The 20,037-nt window shown below is 44.7% G+C and overlaps 1 protein-coding gene across 1 annotated transcript; it reads left to right on the top strand.

Moving 5' to 3' along the window:
• The first annotated feature begins 762 nt into the window (after positions 1 to 762).
• Positions 763 to 19,391, top strand: SMTNL2 (smoothelin like 2). The gene is made up of 9 exons (XM_064467689.1): positions 763 to 1,508; positions 8,394 to 8,481; positions 9,229 to 9,462; positions 10,161 to 10,214; positions 11,799 to 11,874; positions 13,230 to 13,400; positions 13,973 to 14,090; positions 15,432 to 15,583; positions 17,848 to 19,391. Exons 1-9 carry the CDS (start codon positions 1,104 to 1,106, stop codon positions 17,972 to 17,974), a joined length of 1,425 nt encoding a protein of 474 aa, XP_064323759.1. The 5' UTR covers positions 763 to 1,103; the 3' UTR covers positions 17,975 to 19,391.
• Positions 19,392 to 20,037: the final 646 nt, after the last annotated feature.

Below are 20,037 nucleotides of genomic sequence, written 5' to 3'. Positions count from 1 at the left end.
ACAATTGTCCTCTCTCTTTGCCTCAGTGTTCTCCTTGGAAGAGATAAGCTGTGCTTACTTTGGCATCATCATCATCATCCAAGCAACCTGGGAAAGAGCAGATATTCACCCCTCCTCTCACAGAATCATTAAGGTTGGAGAAGACCTCGAATATCATCAAGTTCAACCATCAACCCAACACCCCCAGGCCTCCTAAGCCATGTCCCAAAGTGCCATGTCTACACATTTTTTTAACACCCCCAGGGACGGTGACTCCACCACCCCTCTGGGCAGCTGTTCCAATGCCTGACCACTCTTTTAGTGAAGAAATTTCTCCTAATATCCAATATAAACCTCCCCTGATGCAACTCAAGGCCATTTCCTCTTGTCCTATTCACTTGTTATTTGGAAGGAGAGACCAACACCTGCCTCAGTACAGCCCCTTTCAGGTAGTTGTAGAGAACGATAAGGTCTCCCCTCAGCCTCCTCTTCTCCAGGCTAAACCCCCCCAGCTCCCTCAGATGCTCCTCATCAGACCTGCTCTCCAGACCCTTCCCCAGGTCTGTTGCCCTTCTCTGGACACGCTCCAGCAGCTCAGGCCCCTGTAGTGAGGGGCCCAAACCTGAACACAGTACTCGAGGTGCGGCCTCTCCTCACCCCGTCTCTCCCCTGCTCCTCCCCGAACCCATCTACCTCCTCGTCCTCACCCTTTCCCACGCGGGGCTCCCGGGGCCCCGCCCGCAGCCCACCGCACCCGGCCCTCTCAGGGGCTCACCGAGGGAAGCCCCCCCGCCCTTTCTCCCGCCCTCTCCCACCGTTGCCGCCTCATTACACCTCTCCCCGCGGGGCAGCGGAGGCTGAGGGGCGGCCCGGCCCGGCCAGCCGCCGCGCTCCCGCTCCCTCCGTGCCCCCCCCGGCGCCCCCCGCCGGGCGCGGCCTCAGCGGGGCTCTCCCTTCGCGCCATGAGAGCGGGCCCTGGCCCGGCGGCGGCGGGGGCCGGCCAGCGCGGGGGCCGGGCTTAGGGCCGCCGGGAGGGGACGAGGGGCGGCGGCGGGAAGGGGAGAGGGAGACGGCCGGGCGTCTGCCGCTAGCGGCTGCCGAGCCCCCCGCCTCCCCGCGGCACCATGGCCAGCGAGATCGAGGATCTGAACAGCCGGGAGGCGCAGACCGTCTGCGAGGCCCTGGGGCGCTACGAGGACACGCTGCGAGGCGCCGTCCGGGAGATCCATGTGGACATCCAGGTGTTCAAGCAAGGGGTAGGGCGGCAGGTGGAGGAGGTGCTGCGCCTCGCCAGCCCCCTGGCACAGACCGTCTCGGAGCTGCAGCAGGAGAACCGGCGGCTGCGGGCGCAGCTGGAGCGCCTGTCCCGGCAGGTGGAAGCCCTCGGCCGGTCGGCGGGGCTGCCGCAGGAGTGGGCGGACGAGGCGGCGGGGAGCCCCCCGGCCGCGGGGCCCGGCTCTCCGGGGCAGGGCCCGGCCGGCGGCAGGTTCTCCAGCCATGCCAAGCTAGCGGTCACCGGCCGGAGCCAAGTAAGTGCTGGCGGCGGAGGGAGTGTGCCTGAGCGGGAGCCCCACGGGTGTCGCCAGGCTCCGCGCTGGCCTGGGGGAGCGTGTGGGGACACGGGGCTCCTCTGTGGCAGCGCAGGGTCAGTGGGCTTTCGGGAGCTGCTCTGAGAAACAGTCTCGGCCCCGATACCACCTGGAGACGTTGTGATTATGGCACTGCTTGGTCAAACTGGGATCTTGGTTAGAGTGGAAGCAACCTGTCAGTTCTGTGTGGTTAGGAGTAAGAAGAGAGGCTGAGGCAGTCTCAGCTATCAATACACATATGCATGTGAATATCTGTGTATCCTTTCTGGACTCGGTTCAGGGGGCTCTGTGTGCCAGCAGTGCTGTTTGCCAGTTGGCAAGCTCACAAAGGAGAACAGCTCAGCATATAGCAGGCAGTAACATGTTTTCCTAAGATAGTGACTTAGCATCCTGCAGTGAGGCAGTTTTGCTGCACAACCACTGTCCCACACTGCTGCCGCTCGTCCTGCAGAGGTGGGCCTCACACAAGCTGTCATCGTCTCCATGACTTAAACTAGTACGAACACACACATTCCTCCCAGTGATAAAACACTTTCTGCAGCGTAGTGGAGCCTTGTAACTTGGTGCATGGAAACCCCAGTTAGTGGGAAGCTCATCTGGCATCGAGACTTTTTGTGTAATACTTTTTCTATGTGTCTAGCTCTATGGAAAGAGTTGAGAGCTCCTGTACAATCCTTGACACCAGGAGGTAGCAGCCAGACAGTACACCATGATTCAGTCACATAAAACTGTGCAATACCGGAGACTTGGCTTTCACAGATGACAGCCTGTTTCATGTAATCCTGACTAAGCCATGTCTTAAGGGGTCTTTAAGACCGCTGGAGCATGAAAAGCTGGTCTGTGGTCTATCCAGGCTTTGGGGATGGAAAATAAAAGCTTGGAAATGAAATTTACTCAAAGGTAAATTGGTGGGAATGAGCAGAGAGCCTGTATTGCATTCCAGCCCTTGTCGTCCCTACTGACTCCAGAATGGGGGTGTAGTGCTTCCCATCGCTGGGCAAGTGAAAAGGTAAAGCTGCTGCTTGGCGCATTGTTCCAACACAGTTGTGGCAACCGCTGCCTTTCCCCCCACGTGACAAAGGTAAGCAGCATACACACAACTTTCAGGTCATTCCTTTTTGTTCGAGAGCGCCATCCACACTTGTCTGTATTGCAAGGAACAGAAGTGAGCTGAGTGATATGGAAGGGGCAAGGGGCTGTGGTCCCTCACACCATCTCACCTGCTCCATCACCACTGCCTACGCTGTAGTGTGTTCTTCACACTCTGTGAAAAGTCTTGCATCGAGGTTATGGCAATATCTAGCTTTAGGTATTGATCTGTCTTAAAGCACAGAATGAGCTTTTGTTTGGATTGGAACCTTCCTGCTTTGTGTTGAGGGTTCAGAGAAGATCACTTAAGCACTGATAGTTCTTCAGTGCCCTCCCAGCAATTTTCCCCAGAAGGCTGGACAACTTCCCGTGTTAGCATAGTTGACCGAAAAGGAATTTCAGTACTGAGAACCATGGGAGATGCAGCTAGAGCTCCACACACCAAATGCATGCAGTGAAAACTTGATTTTGTGGGTAAGGGTCTGTTGTGGCTGTGCTCAAATGGCTAAAGAGCAAGCCTTGGTCGCTGTGCTGGTCACCCAGATTCTCTGTAATGAAGTGTTCCCTCAGTTGCTTGCGATTTCTGGTTGTGTGACCAATGCACTTGAAACAGAGTACCATAAATGACACTGTCTGTGTTTTCAGATAAATGAGTAGCTGTGATAAAATTGGTGACATTTCTAGCCTTGGTAAATCTTCTGTGAGATACGAGGAGCGAATAACACTGACCTGGAAATAGTAGCAAATCAAGATGTGCTGTCTTTCTCTTGCAAAGGTTTATTGTTTGAGTTCCTTTTTACTGTGTGGTCAATGCAGTGTTTATCCCAACAAAAGGCTGGGTTATGTTGCCTTCATTTCTAGCCAGATACTTGGGATACAAGTTAAGACTATCCTTTGCAGATTGCAGATTGGAAACTAGAGATTCTGAGCATCGTCAGTGTCTGAACCATTATTTTCTAATATTGCTAGACTTTTTTGCAAGGTAATTTGATTGAAAAAAGTGAAGCCAGGGAGTTCCAAGCACGGTTCAGAAGTAAGGACACAAATCTCCTTTTAATTCTAATCTTTTGGCAATTTCTGCTATGCTGTCCTTAAAATCTGGTATACAACAGTCTAAGTGCTGATTTAGGTGGAATTTTAAACATCCATTAGCCACTATGATTCAGAGGTGAGTCTTTTTGGTATTTTGATGGCAAACTTTAATTTGGCTCTCTAACCAGGCCAGAACCCGAGAGCTGCTTTTGCAAAGGTGGAAGATGGGATATGTTTGAAGAATTAATTTTAAAGCAGGATCCTGGAGCCAAAGCTGCACTACTGAAGATTTATCCATTGCTGAGCAATTTGTTGCTGTTTGTCATCCTTTGCAGTCACTGAGGTCTCTCTCCTACCCACCTGTGATTGTTAGAAAGGAGGAGTTTTGACTGTTTTTGTTGATCAGATCTCACATTTTGGCAAGAGCTTTATCACTTCTTATCTTTCCATAGTGTTTGTGGTTGAGCATGATGCCTTTGTGAACGGGGGGGACTAAAAATACTGTAAGGGCGTTCTGTTTTCATACTGTCAGAAGAGTTTCTGTACGATGTGAATAGACTGCTGGACAGACTGCTGCAGAGAACCTGCCTGCAGCGGTCAAAGCAGCAGAGAGACAAATAGCTGGCTATGACCATCTGGGAAGATCTAAATAAGTATTACCCAATGGTATCTCTCTGTGGTGACCTGAAGGCACCCAACAGTTAGTCAGCCTGGGAGTAACTACATGAGATGTAATGACCTGGGGTATATAGGCAGGGAGATTAAGTGATCTAGCAGTCACCTGGCATTACATACTATGATTCTAAACCATCTCAACTCTGATATTTGATAAAGGAAGTCTGGTAGTTCCAGTTCCTTTTTATTATTATTTCCTCTTACACTTCCTTTTGGAATGGTGGCATTCCAAGGTTGCCTTGATCCTTATCTAGATTATTTTTGTTGTGGTTTGGTTTGGTTAGGTTTAATTTGCTGTGACATAGCTGTGGGCACCTGCTGAAGCTGCCAAGGTAGAATTGTTCCCTGCTGTCCATTTTTATCCAGCCTTGCTTCAAAAAAGTTTTTGTGAAATGTGCTTCTACTGGTTTTCTTCAGTGATTACTCCATGTGCAAAAGCTTTCCTAATTTGCTTATGGTATTCAAGGCTTTTTCTTCAAGCTGCAGGGTCAGTTACGGATAGCGAATACTTGTGTTAGCTGACAGACAATGGTGGGCAGATGGCTTTCTGGTAGAAGAATTAAGGGGTAAATGTGGTACAGTTCTGGCTGTTGTGTAGCAGCCTTGTTTGCATTTTCTCACGCATTTAATCATTCCCCTTTTCTGATGTATCAGAAAGGAACAGAGTGTCAAATCTTGCCTTACAGAAGTCAGTGATGGTTTTGCTGTTCACCAAAGTGAAGCATCAGTTTTATCAGGCTGGATCGATGGGCTGAGGGCAATTGTAGGAGGTTTAACAAGGCCAAGTGCTGGGTCCTGCACTTTGGTCACAAAAACCCCATGCAACGCTACAGGCTTGGGGAAGAGTGGCTGGAGAGCTGCCTGGCGAAAAAGGCCCTGGGGGTGCTGGTCAACAGCCAGCTGACCATGAGTCAGCAGTGTGCCCAGGTGGCCAAGAAGGCCAACAGCATCCTCCTGGCTTGTATCAGCAGTAGTGTGGCCAGCAGGAGCAGGGCAGTGATCGTGCCCCTGTACTTGGCACTGCTGAGGCTGCACCTCAAATACTGTCTCAGTTTTGGGCCCCTGTCGTGGTTTCCCCAGCTGGCAACTAAGCCCTGTACAACCACTCGCTCACTCCCCCCCAGTCGAACAGGGGAGAAAATTGGAAGGGTGAAAGTGAGAAAACTTGTGGGTTGAGATAAACACAGTTTAACAGGTAAAGCAAAAGCTGTGCACAAGCAAAGCAAACCAAGGAATTCATTTACTCCTTCCCATGGGCAGGCAGGTGTTCAGCCATCTCCAGGAAAGCAGGGCTCCATCATGCATAACAGTGACTTGAGAAGGCAAATGCAATCTCACCAAATGTCACCTCCTTCCTTCTTCTTCCCCCACTTTTACTTACTGAGCATGACGTCATATGGTGTGGGATACCCCTTGGGTCAGTTGGGGTCAGCTGTCCCAGCCGTGTCCCCTCCCAGCTCCTTGTGCCCCCCCAGCCACTTGCTGGTGGGGTGGGGTGGGGTGAGGAGCAGAAGAGGCCTTGACTCTGTGTCAGCACTGCTCAGCAGGAACTAAAACACCCCTGTATTATCAATACTGTTTTCAGCACAAATCCAAAACATAGCCCCATGCCAGCTACTGTGAAGAAAATTAACTCTATCCCAGCCAAAACCAGCACAGCCCCTCACTATAAGAAAGACATTGAGGTGCTGGAGTATGTCCAAAGAAGGGCAGATGAAGCTGGTGAAGGGTCTAGAGAAGAAGTGTCATGAGGAACAGCTGAGGGAACTTGGGTTGTTTAGCCTGGAGAAAAGGAGGCTCAGGGGAGAGAGACCTTATTGCTCTGAAAGGAGGTTGTAGTGAAGTGGGTGTCGGTATCTTCTCCCAAGTTAAAAGACAAGTTGCACCAGGAGAGGTTTGGGTTGGTTATTAGAAAAAGGTCCTTTCCACCCTAAATGATTCTATGATTTGCCTGTTTTATAGCAGCTTCCAGTTATGGATATCCAAGGTCTAACTTCTTTACAGTGAAGGAGGAATTCCAGCAGCTCTACAACTATGGAAAGTATTATCACCCTACATTACATGGAGACTTCTGAGCTACAGTGAGATTAGTTCTTACAGCAAGCCTGAGTAAGACACACAAATCATTAGCATCAACTTTCTTTTCTTCAGCTTCACCAGTTCCTCATCACGTTGTTGTTACGAGTTGTACAGATGAGTACTTCTCATTATTAAACACAGATACAGGTACCTGCCCCTCTGCTATTTACAATCTAGGTAGCCAGCATTGACAGAGGAAGTATTGTTACACTCACGGGTTTGTCAGAAGCTTGGCATCGCCAAACAAAGTGGATTTTAAAATACTTTAGCCTGACACTACTAAATGCCCGGTAGAATCTGATCCCAGATCCTCCCAGTGTTTTGTCAGCGCATTGGCCTTCCCCATCCTCCAGCCTGGTATCTGTTTCTTCCCCAGCACTGTTAGCCAAAATGTGGTAATCAGGTTCACATAAAATAAATTAACGCAGCACCTGTCACTGCATTAGGAAGCCAGTTCACTGTGTGGGATGCTACATGATCCCTCCAAGGACCACCTCATTTGACTGTTTTGCTCGCCCCCACCCCTTACAATCTAAAGGAGATTCATGTTTACAGTCTATGCAGGCATTTGGCAGAGTCGGGTCATAACGGCTGCCATGTATGGCTAAACAGTTCTAACTGTATGCCATGGGTACATTCTAGGGAGCTGCATTAGCTGTGCTTTACATTTCAGTTCTGGTTATGGGCAATATTTGTTGACTAGGATCTCAGTTACACTAAGTATAGCAATAAAAGTTCTGAACACCTGATTCTGTGTGGTTTGTGTAATAATATTTGGAGTGCTTTTCTCAAGTTAATCCTGGCAGCTAGTGATAACTGAATCTACTCATGCATAGTACCTTCCTCTTGACAAATATAAAAATTTCAAAATAATTTTATTTTCACAAATTAAAAGATCTGGATACAATGACATGGATCCAGTTTAGCAGCAGTAAGTCAGACTGCGTGTGCGTATGGAAGCATTCTCTGTGGGGGTAGCAGGTGGTATAAAAAAGAAAAATATTTTTGATTATCAGGAGAGACAAATGTTATTTTAAATAAGTCATTCTTCTGGTGATGTGTTGTGAAAAAAATTTGCAGACTAGCTTTGCAAAAGAACTCAACGCTCCTCTTGGGTCTAAGCTAAGGAACTGTCTAAAGAGTGCAGCTTTGTTGGATGTGAGCTCTTCATTACAGACAGGTTTTCAGAAACCTCTAAGTGGGAGAGATCCCACAAAATCAGTGGAGCCTAGATAGCTGAACTGTAGTGCTTTTGCTTGTAAAAAAGTTTTAGATGCTGGGAAAGAGTGAGAAGTTCTGAATGTTCCATCTTCCCCAAACTAGTTTATTTTTCTTTCTTTTTAAACAAGAAAGAGGAAAATCAAAACAAAGCAAAAGTTCTCCGTGTTCAGATTGATGTACTGACCTTTGCTGCGGATTTGATTTGCAGAGCTTGCAGTGTATCTTAAGGCAGGGTGACCTAGTTGTGGAATGGACATTCTAACTCCCAGCCTTCATTGGGCATCAGCAGAAATCTGTCAGTCTTGCTAACGGGGCTATAAGCAACATTCTGTTAAAATATGGTGTCATGTGTGGTTGGTTGGTTGAGTGGTGGTTGGTTTTGGCTTTTGGTGGTTTGTTTTTTTTTTTAAGCAGCCTTTTTTTGCATTTCAGTGGTAAACAGACTAAGGAATGTCTTGGGTCATCATGTAATCTCTGCGCTCTTACCTAGCAGAGCACATAAGTGCATATAACCCCAGGAAGATCACTTACTTAGAAGCTAGTCAAGAGAACTAAATGGAACTTCTGGCTGAGAAACCTTTAAAGCCTTCTTTTCTGAGAGTACATCTTCCACATTTTTGGGAAGTCAGCAGTCCTCTTCTGAACTTTGTATTGTTTTGTTTGAAAATCATATCCAGGTGATTCTGCTGCTGTTTGAAATTTAGCTGTTGTGTCTGTTTGTTCTGACAGAGTGTAGACCTGGATGACCACCACAAACCTGAGTTTAGAAGAGTTTTTAGTTCTTCCATCATTGAAAATGGTCATCAGCCTTCATCAGGTAGGACCAGGGTGTGAAATGAAGTAGCATTACTTGTAAAATACCTGATCCTGGCAATCACAGAGCAGCTCTCACATGTTGGAAGCATTAGAATCTGCTGTGGTTTTAGCATGGATATTGTACTGTGGCACTGATACTGTTTAACTTTACTTCCTGATTAGGAGTTTAACTTTTAAACTTTATTGTTAAGCATGCACTATGATGTTTCATAAATTAGAGACTATTACTGTCACGTTATCTTGGGGCACTAGTGACAATAAGGCCACCTATTCTAGGTGCCCTTGTAGCCTTGCATCCCAAAACATTTTGCAAATTACCTGTCCGCTTCCATCATCCTTCAGTGGAGGAAGGACTTACTGTCTTCATTCTATAGAAAACTGAGGCACACAGTATTTCATAAGACCATGAAAAGAACAAAAATGCTGACTCCTAACCCACGGCAGGGGATTTGGGGCGGTGGATGCACAGAGGAAGAGGAGGAGCTTACCAAATGAGATGCTAGTGGATTAATGATATGAAGAAGTAGTTCTTGCTGAGGTTCATGTAGGACAGGTATGATTGCTGCAAGGATCACTTACACTAGGGTTGTTTCTGCAGTGTGTTGTAAATGGTATAATGTCCCACAGGGAGAACTAGGTGGGATAATTCCAATGAGTTGTAAAATAAAGTTGTTGCATGGAAATTGGTTTGTAACGTTGTTACAAATCTGCAAATAAATTAACTTCCTCTCTTCTTTTTATTCACTAGCTCAGGCAAAAGGCTCCCAAGAACCTTTCCACATGTCAGATGCTTCCCCTGAAGCCCATGCCCCAGCAGTCACCTTACAGATGCCCCACCTTCCCGTTACTGCAGTAACCAGGATATCAGAGAAGTTTTCAGGAGAGACTACCTGTTCAACAGGAACAACTAATGCGCCTACTGGCCTGCTGGGACAGAGCAAGAGCAAAAATGCAACAGCAGTAAAAACTTCTGACCAGTCAGGTAAAAGAGACAAAAATTTGCTGATGCTGGGTCCCATTTCTTTACCCTGACGCTGTGGGGATTGTCCTGTGACCTAGTGGTAGTTGTGAAACCTCGCTTCTATGGCTACATATCCCATGGTGGGACACTCTGATTTAGAATACTGTGAGTCCTAGGTGGAGCTTTCGCTATAATGTCACATGTGCTGAGAATTTTTGCTGCCTAATATAGTTGAGTTCGTAGTGCAGCCTGTCTTCTAGCACAGTTACTGCATAAGTATCTCTTCATCATAGCCAGCTATTTTAATGAAGTTTTCAGGAGTTTTTAGTGCTTTGAGACCTGAGGCCCCTTGAGGAGTTAGGCAGGTATTTGGCTAATGAGTTCGACAGTCACTTGGAGGGAGGGATGACTGGCGGCAGACTGACACATATACACAAGTCAGAGTGACTGCAGAATCTTATATATAAATTGAATTTTAAAAAAAAATCTCATTTCATTCATATTGAAATCTTTCAATCTTGAGCTGTATCTCGTATGCATTTAGTGATAGTGACACTTACAGATCACACTGTATACATGGCTCAGAAATTACAGAGAGAGACCAGATGGAATTCCCAGCAAGAGACAGGGAATATTTGCAGATTATTCTTTCAACTTTTATCTTATTAAAGCTAAGAATGTAGCAAAGCCTTCCTTTGTCTTTTTTTCTGCTGTTTCAGTGAAGGCCTGGAATTCAAGTACGGTGAGAACAATGGGTTCATCTGCCACTGGAGGTGAGTGTTCCTATCAGCACGTCCTTACGCAACACAAATTGAGAGGGATTCCGTGCTCCTTGTCTGGGGGGTTCACATATGAGCATGTAGTTCCGATTAGTAGGTACATGGTAATATTAAAATTGCCAACAGGACTGCATGCAGATTCAGTGTTCCAGGTATCACGGAAACTTGTTCCGCAGTATCAGATTCTCAATCAGTTCAAAGCAAGGGGTTCCTTATTTGCACAGTGGTGTACATGTGTACTGTTAGGCAATCTCTACAGTGGAGACAATAGGTTCCAGAAAAGTGTGGCAGAACAGGCAGTTTGAGCGGTGAAGATTTCAGCTGACCAGGTAAAAACTGTGACTGAACACAAGGTAATGACAGTTGGAGAGTGGTGGGCCCACCCTATGGATGCTGATGCAAATTCCTTCGAGCAGAATAGCAGTAAGTAGTCTCCTTCATATATGAATGTATCAAAGGACAAAACGCTGTAAGGATTTTTGATTGCAGTCAAAATAGATGAGTTGAGCTCTATCCAAAAGTACTTCTGATTGACGTCACTGAGCTGTTTCTGTCTGTACAACATGCTGGCATTTCACAGTGGTCTCCAGTGTCAGTTTAGCAAAGATGTACCTCATCCAGAATAGGGATCACGCTCCTCCTCAGCTTAAAACCCCTGAGATTTGCATAAATATCTGTCAATTGTTTGTGGTCCCAAATTTGTCACGTCTGTGTGCTGGCATTTACCAGGGTGTTTTACATCAGAAATCTAGTTGATCTGGGTCCCTTCTATAAGCAGTGGGGAGAGTTCAGCATTTTCAGAGAGCAATTTAGACAGTGCTCAGGTTGAATTGCTTCTAACATGCGAGCCTTTCTTCTTGTGTGTAGAAGGAGCCTTCAATAAATGAGTCATTGGCTTATGCAACAAGTTTTGGCTTTAGTGTGTTAAAACTGGGCAAGCTACTCCGTTTTCTACATTTACAGAGCATAGCTAATGTCCAGAGCTGGGCTCTAAAAGGCAAAGCAAAAAAGGTAGAACCTCAGGGGTGGGGGGAGGAAGATGCAAAGTTGGTTTAAAGCCACCTTTGCAACCTTTGGAGTCTGTTCTACTTTGCAAACTAAAACGTGTCCTGGTGGAAATTAGGTAACTTAAATTATGCTCTCAATCATGGCAGACTTCCCAGGACTCCTTATCTCTGCCAGAATGACTGTTGCAAGCTGAGCTGTAGCACCATTTCTTTCTTTCACTGAAATGTCCATGGCAGCGTGCCCTCCTCTGAGGTTTGCACAGCGGCCTGAAATGATCCAACCTTCCCAATGCAGTTTTATCAAAGGCATCCTCTCATAGCCCTTTCTGGTATGTTTATACCATCTTTGCTGCAGAACAACAGTTTTGCAGGGGGATCGAACCCCTGGGGAAAATTCCTCCCCAACTTGTTAGCTCATACTGGAAATCAGACAGAGGCCTGCAGTTTTTCACTGTGGTGAGTAAAAGTCACTGCATGGCTACCTATCAGGAAATGGTTTGAAAATGTACCATGAAAGGAGACAAAAGAAGTTTCTGCCCTGATGCATCTTGTTTTTCCTGCTTTTATACAGAGAATACCACTTCTGTCACTAAGTCTGCCTCAGCTGTGAGCTATGGGATGAGTAGTGGAACCAAAACTGGTGAAAGGTACGCATCTTTCTTGACATTTTCTTAGGCCACTGTTGTCAGTATATTCTCAAGGGACAGGTGTTCTGCTAGCCTGGAGAACAGGTGAGTCCCAGGCACCGTATTTTAAGCCTGTTAAAGGTTGTGAGCTTTCCTGAGGGCTAAGGGGAACAGAGATGGGAAGGGGTAAAAATCTTTCATAGACCAGTTTAAATCAGACCTAATTGTGGGTTTCAGCATTGTTGCAGTGTTAGTCAGTAAAACTCTCAGTGCCAGCAGTGGATTTTTGTTAGGAGGAGCAAGTTGTCAGGCCCTTTGAAAACACTTTTAAAAATACTCAGCTGTGTTGAAATTTGTGCTTTGGGCTTATTTTTGGAAAACAACATATGACTGCTGTCAAACATCCTTAGTTTGGCTAGCCTAGAGTTTAGTTTGTAGATAAATGCCTTAGCTGAGGACTGAGGACTACTACACATTCTTGATGAATTCAGGGTTGCAGTTGCTTAGTATAGGATTACACGGTATCACAATTACTACTGGCATATCCAGGCATCCTCAGCATGCAAAATATCCATCAAGAAAAATGGGAGGACAGCCAGTTTAAATCTCTTAAAGTGGGCTTGCATCTGCCTTGAAAATTATCCCAGATTTGGCATTACATTTCTTCTGAGTTAGTTCCAACATCAGCGCTTCAATATTTGAGCCATGATACACTGAGCACCCTAGAGAACTTTGTCAGATCTGTACCAGAAATTAATATGTGGCTCTGATGTCATTGCTCTTTGCCTCAGTTTCCCCATTTCTGTCATGGGGAACACTTGCAAATGTGATGTGTGGCTTACTTCATGAATGCTGATGAAGTGGTTTATGGCTCAAATACAAATTAGAATGTAATCCTATATTTCTTGATCAACTTACCAGCTTGCGCTCAGTGAAGCAACACTGACAAGAGCTCAGGATTCTGTGTACTATAAGTAAAAATTTCAAAAGTACTTCCTGTATTACTCTTCAAGTTCTATTTTTAAAATGTGCCTTGCCCTCCAGGAACCTAAAAGTTGGAGATTAAAGGGGTTTAGTGCTTCTCTGTGGCCACAACTTTTTTTTTCTTTTGTTGCTCTACTCAGTGTGATAAAGCACTTGTGACTTGTCCAGCTATGTCTCATCTGTAAAAACACCTTAGAATCTTCCGTACTTAAGTGCTGTTGTCTGTCAATAAAACTTTCACTTAAATTGCTTTTGACTCATTCAGGTCGTCTTGAAACAGCTGTTTTGGGAGGTTTAGAGTAGGCAACAGTTGGACCTTTTTGCTGACTCTTGGCACTGCAGAGAGTTACTTTTTTGTTTAACCACATACTTTCCATGTTCTCTTTCTCCAGTGCCGCTGACAGTTACTGTGATGTGACCCCCAGCTCTCACTCCTCTCCTCCCACTGTACCTCGCCAAGTTGAAAGGAGGCGAGAACTGGTGCGGTCTCAGACACTCCCACGGATTACAGGAACACAGGCCAGGAAAGCGCTTTTTGAGAAATTTGAACATGATGGCGGAAAGTACGTCACACCCCTTGTCTCCAGAATGGGTTTGTTAATGGGAAACTAATTTGTCAATTATTACCAGCAGAAGACAGCTGGGTGGGAGGACTGTATCAATGTAGGATTTTGAGCTAAGGGACAATATGAAGTCACATATAGCTTCCCCGACTTCACAGACTGAGCCCTGGAAATTCACAGTGACAGACTCCTCTGGCTTTGGAGTTGTTCTGCTGAAGAAGCAGGTGCCTTTTATCAGGAAAGAGTGCTGTGAAAGCTGCCTTCTCCGTCATTATAAGAGGCTGGGAATAGAGTGACTTTCTGTTGCCATTCATTAAGGACCGAAAGTATGGACTGTTCTTTATGCACCATGATGGGACTATGATTTAAATAGAAGAGGGCTTGGAACCCTGGCTTTAATGAAATGAAAATGAGTTTTTCTTGCAGGACCACCAAGTTGAATTTTCAGCAATGTGTTTCTCAAATATCACCTGGGCAGGGGCTGACCTGGGCAAGGTTGCATAGATGTTGCTGACAAGTAGGTTTCAGTTTTTCTAGAGTGTAATTTAACCTGGTCTCTGTTAATTTTCCAGAGGAAAAGGCGAATCCAGAGCTAAGCTGAAGAGGTCGCAGAGTTTTGGGGTTGCCAGCGCTAGCAGCATTAAACAAATTCTGTTAGACTGGTGTCGCTCAAAAACCATAGGATACAAGGTGAAGACATGGTAGCACTTTCAGCTCTCTTTTTCAGGAGAATTGCCAAAAAAGTATACTCAAAAATTGAATGTAAAACATGCTAGACAATGAGTTAACTTCCTCAAGGTCATCAAGTTTTGTGCGGGTAATGCAAACATCACGATTTGCATGGGCAGCACTTCAAGACGGTCAGTGACTGCATGAGCGACATTCTGTATGTCGATCAAAGCAATGATTAGTGTTTGTCTGAAAGCCTACATTTTTGTGCTTACGGATATAGACTCAGTACACACTCACTTCTTTTTTCCTTAGTCGCAGGCTGTGATTTTTGCATGCTTATTATATATGGCAAGATCTGAATAACATTCTGCCTGTACGTGGAGCCTATGGCCCTTTTGCTACACAGCAGACCAGCGTACTCTCTACTGGTATTAGACAAGTGAATTTGTAGTAAATGGCTAAGGCTGAATCACACAGGGTTAGTGAGCTAATTTCTATGAGGTAACATCAGTGTAGCTAAAAGAATTCAGCAGTTGAGTGTTTAGTGATTTTACCTGGCCTTTAACTGCAATTGCCAAAGCAATTTCCAGGACACAGAAAATTTTTTCTGAGGGTTACTTTGTATAATGTTTTCCAACATTACTGTAAAATGTGCATTATTATTGCTGAACTCTAAATTATAGTATACATAAGCAGAACTAGTGAAAATTACTGCTAGTTGCTTGCCAGAGAAGCCGGGGCTTGAATTTTGTATGATGGGAAATCAGCATGAGACAAGAGCCCAAGCATGTTTCTTTTCACTGTGGCAGTTGAAAGTAGCAATAAGCATTTGTTCTAAGAATCAGGTTCTTCCTATATTTCTTCTATGTTTCTACTTATCTGTGTGTAAACAGGCATTGAATTGGGCCTTACTGAAAAGCAAAGCAAGCAGCATAGTCTTTATCTAGTGTTACAGCCACAAAATGAACCATTCTTAAATTATGAAACACTTCACAGGGGTAAGCAGTGTCCTTAGTTTCCACAGATACTGAGCTGGTGCATTTGGCCTGCTCCAGAGTTCACTGATGCTGACAAGATTCTTCTCAGTATTTTCAGTGGGCTTTGGATCAGGGGCCTTGACTGTGTTTGTTTTGTGTCTGGGCATTTCGGACAAAAGGCTTTCCTTGCTGAGCATGCCATTTTTTCTCAGAATACAAATAATGCAATGAATATACAAAGAGGGGAAGAAAAACATAAAGCCTGTGTTCTGTTGCTTTGGTTAGTGGGAGAGGAGGACAGAGAACTGCAGTGAGCAAAAGCAGCTGCTCTTCCCTGTTCCCCCATGCTGCATTAACATGCGTGTTTTTTTCACCATGACAGCACATTGATCTCCAGAACTTCTCCTCAAGCTGGAATGATGGGATGGCATTCTGTGCTCTCGTGCATTCTTTCTTTCCTGAAGCTTTCGACTACAATAAGCTTGACCCAGCTAATCGCAAGCAGAACTTTGAGCTGGCCTTCACCATGGCTGAGTGAGTATCACATTAGATCTCTGTGAAGTGCTTCCAGTTCAGGTCTAATCCAACTGGGCAGCAGCTAAGAGTTATAACCATGCTTCTTGTAGATCCTATATCACCAGCTTACATGTGTCATGCCAGAAAAGATAATGAAGCTCTGCATAGAGAATGCCTAGAACAGGTGACTCGCCAGTCTAAAATCAGAAGTGCTTTCACCAGGCACAGGATAGTTCCCTGGAGTCCTATGTTCAGGTCTTTCATTGTCTTCAGGCAGTACCTGAGCTCTGCTTTCTCACCTCTGTGATTCTCACCAGCCTTACACTGACACACTAAACTTGAGAAATCGGCCTCATGAGTTATGCTTGGACAAAAGAAGGAAAAAACCTACTTCTCTCTGTGTTTGTTTTTTGGGTTTTTAAAATTATTTTGTTCTTGAAGAAATGAATTGGTCTTAATGAATTTGCCGATATCAATCATAAAAAAGAAATTTGAGTTCACAGAGCACAAGGCATCCAGTGTTCACTGACAGTCCATAGGAACTGGACATACAACTTGTAGTTTCTTAGCCAATCCCACCTGTTTGATACCTGATTTGGATTTGAGGTGTGTTAATATATCCATCCAGCCTCTCTGGAAAAACCGTAACCCCTGAACGCAGGGAGCAAGTAGCTTAACTTTTGGAACTGGGTTTTGTGGGAGGGTTCACCTCTGTCTGTACGTTGCTTTGGTTGAACAAGAAAGAAGGTTGAATTCAGTGCAAGTAGAGTTAGATCAAGGCTGAGAGCTTCTCAATATCTCAACCTGGTAACTGCATTTTTGTAAAACGGACAGAGCTAATACCCTCAGTCACACTGTCCTGATCTTTTCTGATGCAGTACACTAGGCAATTAAATGATAACTACTCTGTTAAAGTCATTATGAGTATGAACTTGTCAGCCAGAAATAGTAACTTTTTTGACCTAGTATCAACACGATTCTTGCTGTTTTGTTTGACTTGTGGAGCAGCAAGAACTCTCCATGCGGTATGCAGCTGGGTTCGGTATACTCTTTCTGAATACTAATAGGGTGTGGGAATACATGGAAAAGCTTCCTGCAGCTTCTGATACAGCCTCAAACACTGATAGCACCACACTGAAGGTCCGGGGTTCTTCCAGAGCGCCTTTTTTTTTTTTTTTTTAATTGAAGCAATAACTTAGAGAACTGGATTTGCCATTTGCCATTCCAGAGAAAAGCTCTGAAAATTCTTAGCGTAATTTTGGTTCTCCTTATTACTGCCCTTAGCAAAGGAATCCATTTGGGAATTACAAGGTTGTTATACACACACACACATATATATGTATATATAAAAAACTTGTGTTGCTTGTCAGTGGGTTGAAAGAGATTCTGCAACACTTTTAGGTGGTTGATCTCTAAGGTAAAACTATCTACAACTCTTAAAGGAAAGTTGCAGTGTTTTTTCTGTCTCAGTTTATGTATAACCGTAACTGTAGGGGAGAACAGAAGACAGTATGCACATAACATGTAAGAAACATTAGGTAAGAGTTGTCTATGGAAATGACTCCTTCATAGCTGTGATTGCCTTTAAACTAACTGTTCTTGTCTAGTGCCAGAAAAGGCTCTTCTCTCACTTACTGCAGTTCACCCCAGTACGAGCTTTGCTGATCAAATCGTTTCCTGCCCTTGTGATTTTTGAACCTAGGCCTCAGCAGATCTGTTCCTTTCTGCTGGTCCAGATCTCAGTCAGGCTTCTGCTCATCTGAGATTGTTGTCCAAGTCACTCACACCTTGAAGATATGGGGGTGGTGAACAAACAATGCCCAGCCACATGGGCCTTCATTGGCACATCTGATCTCTTCTCACGTTTTCCCATTCTTTTGGAGCTTCCTATATCATAACCAGAAAAACTAAGGATTTGCAAACTCTCATGACCCTGCTGATTGGGACTTGGGCAGAGGGATGTGAGATTGGGCTACATGCTACAGATGTCAGGGATGTGAATGGCGGTCAGTGGAAAAACAAACCAACATTATAGGGCTTTGGATCAGCTCCCAGTATAGAGGAAGAGAGGGAAAGAACAGGAATATTCCATGGTCACAGAAATCACAATCTCCGACCTGAGCCTGACCGTTTCATTGTGACATGGAATGTTGCTGGTAAACCTCAGGATTTCTTAAATGCCTCAGTGATGCCCAAATCAGAGCAGCAAATGAATCTTGGAAGTAGTTACAGGCCTTAGAGTTAATTCTTGATTCGCTCTATCTGTTTTATTATTACTACAGGAAAATGGCTCACTGTGATCGTCTCATAGAAGTGGATGACATGATGGTGATGGGTCGCAAGCCAGATCCCATGTGTGTCTTCACCTATGTCCAGTCTCTATACAATCATCTACGTCGCTTTGAATAAAACCATCGACACCTCTCCAGCCAGAAGGGTCAAGTACAGTATGCTAATAGGAAGAGTGACATTTTACAAATGGAACGCAGTGTTATTTCTTGCTTTTTACTGTCCCTTTGCTTATACTCAGCTGCGTGGCTGGGCTGACTGAAGTGTTGCTGAGCAGCGCCCTAAAGTGTTGATCACATCAGCATGTCAGTAATAAAGAAATAGGTTTGAAAAAAAGACAAAAAAAAAAAGCCATAGGGAAAGGCAAATGCTGTCATTTTGGTGCTAGTAGTAGATTGGATTTTTAATATTCTTGTGTTTAAAGATCACAGGAAGCTAATTTGCTGCTCCTGTCTCTATTAGGCTGGGGACACAGTTTTATGCAGTGACAGGTAACTCTGCTACAAAGGTGTTCCCTCTTAAAATGCAGGTAAAACTCCATAAGATAGCACCTTCAATTCCACTTCTCTGGTGAGCATAGCACAAAAGGAATAGCAGTTGGACAAGGAAAATTCCATTTAGCGAATGGAATAACCTAGAGTACGCAACCACTGGGACACTATTGCCTCTCCTCCAACCATACCCCCCACTCCAGCATCCACGCCTGCGCTCATACACATCGAACAGGCATCGTTCTGTTCTCTTAAAGCAGAAAGACAACATCGCCTCTTACCCGCTGACTGGGGTGATAGGTAACTACCATGTTACACAAGAGCGTGTGTCTGTAATGGCCAAATCTAAAGTGATTTGCTTACAGGCTTGCCAAAGCCTCTACTGGCTGTCCTGGATTAATTTCTTGATCATGAAGAATAGCAACAGCTGGGGCTGTTCTGTGTACAAGACTCTGTGTTTGCCTGATTTAGGATTACAGGAAAGGGGGGAACTAGCAAGGTACAAAATCCTCTGAACAGCTGTAATAGAAGCAAGACTGTAGCACGCTTTGACCTGGACTCTGGAGGGGAGCAACTCACCAGTGTGGACAGGAATGAAGTCTTTACGACTTGCTCAGTCCTCATGCTGACTCTGAGCTGGACAGCCGATATGCCAGAAACGTATGAAAGATGTGGGAGTTCCGAAATGCCTTGGGCTAGTTTCTGTTTTCAGTTAAATTAGCGGGGGATTATTTCCAGATTTACTGGACAAAAAGGTCGTGTGTCACCCTTTCTGGTTTTCTCTTTGATAAATGAAGAGAGCTTTGTTTTCACAGTGAATGTTAAAACCCAAACCACTAAAAAGCATACTTCAAAAAAAAAGAAGCCTTTTGAAATTATTTCTTCTGTGAGAACAGGCTCATAGAAAGTGAAAACTGAAAGCCACGAGCCCTCTGCTCATGCTAGAGAATGTTTTTTAACCTGCATTTGTGCTTTTTTGTAGATATTTATAAAGATGACTTTGGTTCTGTATTGATGACCATTTATAATAAAATATGTCAAATGCTCTTCAGATTTACCGCTTCTCTTTAGAATGAAGTGACTGATAACAAAGTAAAATCAGTGAAAAGAACCCAAAGCTTTTGCTTAGATGATTTTTGTTCTAGTCGTGATGTTTAAAGAAGTTTAAAGAAGTACAGAAGTTCAGTGGCATTTGGAATAGGATTTCAGTTCAGCCTCCCTTTCCAGTGAAGTTTACTTAAGAAACCATTAATGAAGCAACCACTTTGTTAGCAGTCTCAGAAAAAAAAAAGGCCCAAACACCAGAAGTGTAGAAAGCTGAAGTATAAGTTACAGTATAAGTAAAAGTATAAGCTGAAGGTCTGGATCATCAGGTTCTGTTTGAAGTGTAGCTAGGCTGTTGCTACGACACTGTGGAAACAGTTTGAAAGATTTCTAAATACAGATGTGTACATAAGTATCTGAAAGACACTTGGTCAAACTAGCAGGATCCTTGGCATTGCTAATCTCACAGCTTTAATGCAAGTGGACAGAGGCTGGGTGGGCTGTTTGCATTTGTCACAGGAGTGCCGTTGTCTTCAGTTTTTGACTTTGTCTTGAATGACCATAATTCTGAGGAGCATGTGTGCATGTGTTGCTCCACCAACTGTAGGGATAAACACACTGTTCTGTGGTTTTGGAGAAGTGATTAGG

The sequence above is a fragment of the Phalacrocorax carbo genome, chromosome 17, assembly GCF_963921805.1.
Source record: "Phalacrocorax carbo chromosome 17, bPhaCar2.1, whole genome shotgun sequence".
NCBI classification, from domain to species: domain Eukaryota; kingdom Metazoa; phylum Chordata; class Aves; order Suliformes; family Phalacrocoracidae; genus Phalacrocorax; species Phalacrocorax carbo.
This window is presented reverse-complemented; position numbering and strand designations above follow the sequence as displayed.